Below are 7,500 nucleotides of genomic sequence, written 5' to 3' on the forward strand. Positions count from 1 at the left end.
CCTGGAATAAAACTAGGGGGAACCATAATGCAGGGAAAAAAAGATGGGTTTTTAGCCTAGATTTAAAAATGCCCAAAGAGTCGGCATCTCTAACAGCTGTAGGGAGAGCATTCCAGAGACAGGGGGCACCATGTGTGAATGCTCTGCCCCCAACTGTTATATTATTATGTGTTGTGACTGTGACGAGACCAGCATCCTGGGAGCGTAGTGGACGTCCAGGGATATAAGGGTTTATTAGACTGGACATGTAGGATGGGGCAAGTCTATTTAAGGCTTTATAGGTCAGGAGTAGCACCTTGAAGTGGGCTCTGGCCTGTATCTGCAGCCAGTGTAGTGCTATGAGTGCTGGTGTGATGTGATCGTATTTCCTTGTTCTGGTTAGTATTCTATAGAGTACAGAAGTCCTGACGTTACTCGTTCATCCCCTGGGTTGTGGAAGTAATTTCTCTATGGAGAATAACATTGGTTCATCACTCATCATAGAATGGTCTCATATAAGAATTGTGGTCCAAAAATAAACAAACTGTCTCGCCGATATTGTCTGTATCGTTTATGATAGTCAGTCAATCATATTTGATACAGTCTGTTTCTGGCGAAAATTTAACTAATTTGGCGGAAGTAACATTAGCGTTTTCTCACTGTCAGTTGATGCTTATCATATCCGTAAGAGTCAATTTCGCCGGGATCATTTATTTTTGGAACACAGTTCTTATTTGACGCGATATTAAACACGTCTATGGGAATTCAGAATGTGGGGGGGGGGGGAACCGCGACCCAGGAAGAATGCGTAAATTACGTCAGACTTCAGTGCTCTATAGCTGTTGCATTTTGGATTAGTCTAAGGCCATTTGTTGCTGTTGATGGTAAACCGGAGAAGAGGGCATTACAGTAATCTATTGTTGAAGTGATGAAAGCGTGGACCAGGGTTTCGGCATCGGGAAGAGAGAGTATTGGACACATTTAGGCTTTGTTGAAGAGAGAGTATTGGACACATTTTGGCTTTGTTGCGCAGATGGAAGAAGGACGATTTTGTGATGCTTTTAATATGGTGTGTGAAGGATAGGGATGGGTCAAAAACTACTCCTAAACTTCTGACTGTTGGTTTGTGGGTTATTGAACAGCCATCAAGGTTTAGAGCAGTGGTTTTCAACCTTTTTCATGCCAAGGACCCCTAAATTGATGTACATTTGGCCGCGGACCACCATCTGAAAATGTTTTGTTGCCAGGGACCCCCAGAAGCAAAGATTTCGGTTAAAAATGTTTGCTTAAAAATCTATATATATATTCAAACACATGCACAAATGTACAAGATTTAAAAAAAAAATACAGATCTACAAGCTCTTAGCGCGGCACTCTGTGCCGCGCTATGAGCTTGTATATCTGCTATTTTTGAATAGCCAAAGTGGTTAAAATGATTGTACCGCTATGTTAACTAATTTAGCCGGGGACCCCCGCAAGGACCACTGGTGGTCCCCGGACCACTGGTTGAGAACCACTGTTTTAGAGTGTGTTATTGAACAGATGGGTGTGTTTATCTGGGCCGACTAGCAGCATCTCTGACTTACCAGAGTTCAGGAGCTTATATTCACATGTAGGGCTGTCAACTTTCCTCAGAAATGATATTCGAATATTGGTCTTAAAAATTGGCAGATATTCGAATATATTAGAATATTATTATTATTATTATAAAAAACATATATATATATATATTTTTTTTTTTTTGACAAACAGTACAAAAAAAACATGTAGGTCTATCGAGTGCTCGGGTCCAATAAAACATATCTTTTGTTTGTTTTTATAACTTGAGACATGAGTTTTTTGTATTGTCCCTGTCAAACATTAAAAAAATAAATAATAATATTTTCTTTTTTAAATATTCGAATATTAATTTTCATATTCGAATATAAATATTTTCGAATATTGGTTTGACAGCCCTATTCACATGGCATGTAGAGATGGACACATACCATTTTGTTCCTTCTTCACACCGATTCCGATACCAGTGTGTAATTTAAACATAATCTAGGACGGTGGCTCTCAAAGTGGGGGGTCCAGGGACCTGAGCTGGGTTCCAAATGGACCCTTACGTGGGTCTGTAACGGGTCCATTTGGTCCCATTTGTACACTCTCAGAGTTATGGGGGTCCCTGAAATGTTGAGAACGTTTGAGAACCACTGATCAAGGAACTGTTACATGTTACTGTACATGTTACTGTACATGTTACTGTACATGTTAATGTACATGTTACTGTACATGTTAATGTACATGTTACTGTACATGTTACTGTACATGTTACTGTACATGCAGTGGTTATTTTAGTCCACAGCACAAACTCCATGTGTTCGTCACAGAAAATAACCGATCTACAAGCTCTGTAGATGTGTATCTTTGGTACAGAACAGCAGGGTTCAAAGGTTAAGCATTAGTTGAGTTGAACTGATGTCAACGTCTTCAACCTGGTTTACCAGACACATGTCATACCAAATATAACCACTTGGTGTCACACTTGACTCAGGAATATAATAGAGGCATGAATAGGAACCAACAGAGAACCACATCATGATTTAACCCATTAAGACCAGGAACACATCTGTGTCATTTGTGGAACAACATATTTTGGGATGGGGGTCCGCTGCCAAATACATATCAATTTGATGAGATGGGGGTCCGCTGCCAAATACATATCATTTTGATGAGATAGGGGTCCGCTGCCAAATACATATCATTTTGATGAGATGGGGGTCCGCTGCCAAATACATATCATTTTGATGAGATGGGGGTCCGCTGCCAAATACATATCATTTTGATGAGATGGGGGTCCGCTGCCAAATACATATCATTTTGGGGGTCCTTGACATGAAAAAGTTTGAGAACCACTGATATTATAGCAACATATGTTCTAAAAAACTAAAACTGTTAGGATTTAGAAGACATTTATAGAATCCTCAGAAGAGGAGGATTCTCAAAAAAAAAAATCAAAGATTTGCACAAATGTTATGATTTTTCAAAAATAGCAGATTTACAAGCTCATAACGCGGTGCCGCGTTATGAGCTTGAAGATCCGCTATTTTTGAATAGCTAAAGTTTAAAATATGGTTAAAGTGGTTGAAATGAGTGACACTGTATTAACACATTTAGCTGGGGACCCCCTGGTACCCCCCCCCCCCCCCCCAAGGACCCCACGTTGAGAACCAATGTATTAGGCAGTATCTATCAGCAGCTTTAGATACTGGTATCCAGGGCAGGAGAGATTGACACTAATATAACACAATGTTGGTCGTTTGCCAATACATTATTTAGTGAAATAAATGGGTTATATTTCACAGATAGACTATTCTTATACTATATCAACATAAAATCATCCTTAACCTTCAAGTTAAATTCATTATTTCCGTGGACTTAAAGATCTTTTTTAGACTTAAAAATCTTGGCCTTTGTGCCCTCAAAAAAATGACAACACCAAAGGCCTAGTGGCCTTGCCCCTAAAATGACCAAATTCCAGGCTTGCTGGTATCGTTATCATAAACGACTCTAATCTCATGAGCAGCGTTTCTCCAACAAAGAACAACTGATGGAGCATGAGGGCTGTGTCAACATTCTGACATTTTACATGACCATTACACAAACAAATAATTGCTATTAACGATGTGTGTTGAATTATGGAACATAATTATGTATAAAAATTACATTTATGTTTGGCTTTTAGGCTTTGAAGGTGCAGATATGACAAATAACCTAAATATACTTTGTACTTAAAAAAAAAAACATGAATAGTGTAAATATGCCACGTGTTGTGAGCTTGTAGATCTGCTAGTTCCACTATTTTTGAAAATGTTTGAAAAAAAATCAACATGGAAAAGATTATGACGATTATGAAAAGAAAATATATAATAATTGTGACGGCTCCTAATCAAGCACAGAGGTGAAAGTTTATATTTTAATACATTTCCAGCTCCAGTACCACGCTGGCCTCGCCTCCAGTTTGTTGAACCAGCAGTCACTCAAACGATCGGCCAATCAGATGGGAGCGTCGGCCAAGAGACGTCCCAAAGTCCAGCCCAGTACTCTGGTTCTGCCTCCTCAGTAAGTTCTGCTGTTTTTATGATTGATTGAATACTTTATTAACTCTTTCACTGCCAGACTTATTTCTGGCAAAACCACTGCCAGCGATCTTTGGATTTTCTTACCTTTTCAAGTCGTCACAGAATATTTATCTCCAGTATGATCCATCCTCTGATGGTTACTAATCACTGAGGGTTACACTGTGCTTCCCCTGATGGTTACTAATCACTGAGGGTTACACTGTGCTTCCTCTGATGGTTACTAATCACTGAGGGTTACACTGGGCTTCCCCTGATGGTTACTAATCACTGAGGGTTACACTGTGCTTCCCCTGATGGTTACTAATCACTGAGGGTTACACTGTGCTTCCCCTGATGGTTACTAATCACTGAGGGTTACACTGTGCTTCCCCTGATGGTTACTAATCACTGAGGGTTACACTGTGCTTCCCCTGATGGTTGCTAATCACTGAGGGTTACACTGTGCTTCCCCTGATGGTTGCTAATCACTGAGGGTTACACTGTGCTTCCGACAAAAAATAAATAAATGTCATTGCGACCTCGTGTGTGTGTGTGTGTGTGTGTGTGTGTGTGTGTGTGTGTGTGTGTGTGTGTGTGTGTGTGTGTGTGTGTGTGTGTGTGTGTGTGTGTGTGTGTGTGTGTGTGTGTGTGTGTGTGTGTGTGTGTGTGTGTGTGTGTGTGTGTGTGTGTGTGTGTGTGTGGAGAAGGCGTTGTTTCCTTTACCCATGATTGTTCTCTGCTGTGTCTGACAAGTATGCCAACATTATTGTATGTAACAATGTTCTGCTTTACATGCACTTTGTAACTGGCTGTTAATTCATATTATCTGTTTATATCCTTTGTAAATTCTTGTACTTCTGTTTTTGTGGACATAAATAAATATTTTGTGTGTGTGTGTGTGTGTGTGTGCGTAGGTATGTGGATGACGTCATCTCTCGTATTGGAAGGATGTTTCCTGACATGACCATCGAACTGTTCAGACCCAACGGAACATCGGCTGTACTGCTGGTATGCGCGCGCACACACACACACACACACACACACACACACACACACACACACACACACACACACACACACACACACACACACACACACACACACACACACACACACACACACACACACACACACGCAATGTTTAAAAGTGCTCTATTTCAGTTTTAATTTTTTTATACAATTCTGCAATTCACTTTTGAGATTTTCAAGTTGACCAGGATCTTCACTGCTGTAAAGTGTTGTAAAGTGTTGTTTCTCTACCAGGCGACTCTAGGTAAAATGTTGTAATTATGTTAAACTTGACCAGTGTTGCCATGTCTGCTTATTATAAGTGACTTTGGGCTTGTTTTTCTGTAAAGTTGCTAGTAAATATTGGTAGTTGTGGGTTGGTTTTTTTGGGCTTGTTTCCTAATGTTGTTTAAACCAGTGGTTTTCAAACATTCTCATGTCAACGTGGGGTTGAAGTTCTCAGTCGCCTCGACTGATTTCAGTCATTTGGATTCTATATAAGCCAGCAGCATGTCTTCTATGGAAGCCAAAATATACCGTTCATTGTTTACCTGTGATCTTAGTTTACTGAGACAATGCACTGTCTCTCTACATTCTATGTATGTGTTTACCTTGTTTGTTTGTAAGTCACTCTGGATAAAGAGTGTCTGATAAATGCATGCTGTTTCTCTGCCAGGTGACTCAGGGTAAGGTGCTGTAAAGTGTTGCAAAATGATGTAAAACTGTTTCTCTGCCAGGTGACTCTGGGTAAGGTGCTGTAAAGTGTTGTAAAGTGTTGCAAAATGATGTAAAACTGTTTCTCTGCCAGGTGACTCTGGGTAAGGTGTTGTAAAGTGTTGTAAAGTGTTGCAAAATGATGTAAAACTGTTTCTCTGCCAGGTGACTCTGGGTAAGGTGCTGTAAAGTGTTGTAAAGTGTTGCAAAATGATGTAAAACTGTTTCTCTGCCAGGTGACTCTGGGTAAGGTGTTGTAAAGTGTTGTAAAGTGTTGCAAAATGATGTAAAACTGTTTCTCTGCCAGGTGACTCTGGGTAAGGTGCTTTAAAGTGTTGTAAAGTGTTGCAAAATGATGTAAAACTGTTTCTCTGCCAGGTGACTCTGGGTAAGGTGTTGAAGGCCATCGTTGTGATGAGGTCGTTGTTCATCGACAGAACCATCGTCAGAGGATACAATGAAAACGTTTACTCTGATGACGGAAAGGTACCTGTCTGTCTGTCTGTCTGTCTGTCTGTCTGTCTGTCTGTCTGTCTGTCTGTCTGTCTGTCTGTCTGTCTGTCTGTCTGTCTGTCTGTCTGTCTGTCTGTCTGTCTGTCTGTCTGTCTGTCTGTGTCTGTCTGTCTGTCTGTCTGTCTGCCTGTCTGTAACCATAGCAACTGGCAGAGGTTATCTGATCTCCATGGTAACGTGTGTCTGCCTGTCTCTTCTCAGCTTGACATCTGGTCCAAATCTCAACATCTGGTGTTCCAGAAGGTACACACACACACACACACACACACACACACACACACACACACACACACACACACACACACACACACACACACACACACACACACACACACACACACACACACACACACACACACACACACACACACACACACACACACACACACACACACACACACACAATGAAAATCTACAGATCTACAAGCAAAATAATCTAAATGTTTTTGAGGTGAATGGTTCAGAATATGATCAACTCTCAGTGAAATGTGTTTGTGTTGTTGCTAGGTTACGGACCACGCTACCACAGCTCTCCTCCACTACCAGCTGCCCCAGATGCCTGATGTGGTGGTCCGCTCCTTCATGGTGGGTTATCAATACTGTTATCAATACTACTGATCAGTTATCATTCATTCTGATGTGGTGGTCCGCTCCTTCATGATGGGTTATCAATACTGTTATCAATACTACTGATCAGTTATCATTCATTCTGATGTGGTGGTCCGCTCCTTCAAGATGGGTTATCAATACTGTTATCAATACTACTGATCAGTTATCATTCATTCTGATGTGGTGGTCCGCTCCTTCATGGTGGGTTATCAATAGTGTTATCAATAGTGTTATCAATAGTGTCATCAATACTGTCATCAATAGTGTCATCAATAGTGTTATCAATACTGTTATCAATAGTGTTATCAATAGTGTTATCAACAGACAATTGGACTCGAGTCATAGTGACTCGACTCGAGTCTGACTCGAGTCGCATATTTGACGACTTGCGACTCGACTCGGACTTTGAAGGTAAAGACTTGCGACTCGACTCGGACTTGGAAGGTAAAAGACCAACGAGACTTGAGACTCGACTCGGACTTGCTAGCCAATGACTCCCGACTCGACTCGACTCGAGACAAGATGACTCTAATGACTCGTTTTGTTTTTTCCCCTATGAATGATCTGTGTGTGA

The 7,500-nt window shown here is 40.8% G+C and overlaps 2 protein-coding genes across 2 annotated transcripts in view; one reads left to right on the forward strand and one right to left on the reverse strand.

Annotated features, from left to right (window-relative positions):
- LOC308089524 (H-2 class II histocompatibility antigen, E-S beta chain-like) overlaps positions 1-7,500 on the reverse strand; it is a 136,599-nt gene that overhangs the window by 73,298 nt on the left and 55,801 nt on the right. The gene's annotated exons all lie outside the window — the stretch shown is intronic.
- The window catches only part of LOC308088273 (mediator of RNA polymerase II transcription subunit 27-like), a gene marked incomplete at its 3' end in the record, with an annotated part of 15,276 nt that overhangs the window by 4,960 nt on the left and 2,816 nt on the right, over positions 1-7,500 (forward strand). The window contains exons 4-6 of the mRNA XM_080432674.1: positions 3,953-4,083; positions 4,997-5,090; positions 6,825-6,902. Coding sequence (XP_080288800.1) covers positions 4,022-4,083; positions 4,997-5,090; positions 6,825-6,902 — 234 coding nt within the window. The 5' untranslated portion in view covers positions 3,953-4,021. The remainder of the gene's footprint in view (positions 1-3,952; positions 4,084-4,996; positions 5,091-6,824; positions 6,903-7,500) is intronic.

Source organism: Gymnoscopelus braueri, assembly GCF_963280865.1.
Source record: "Gymnoscopelus braueri genome assembly, chromosome: 7".
In the NCBI taxonomy this organism is placed as follows: domain Eukaryota; kingdom Metazoa; phylum Chordata; class Actinopteri; order Myctophiformes; family Myctophidae; genus Gymnoscopelus; species Gymnoscopelus braueri.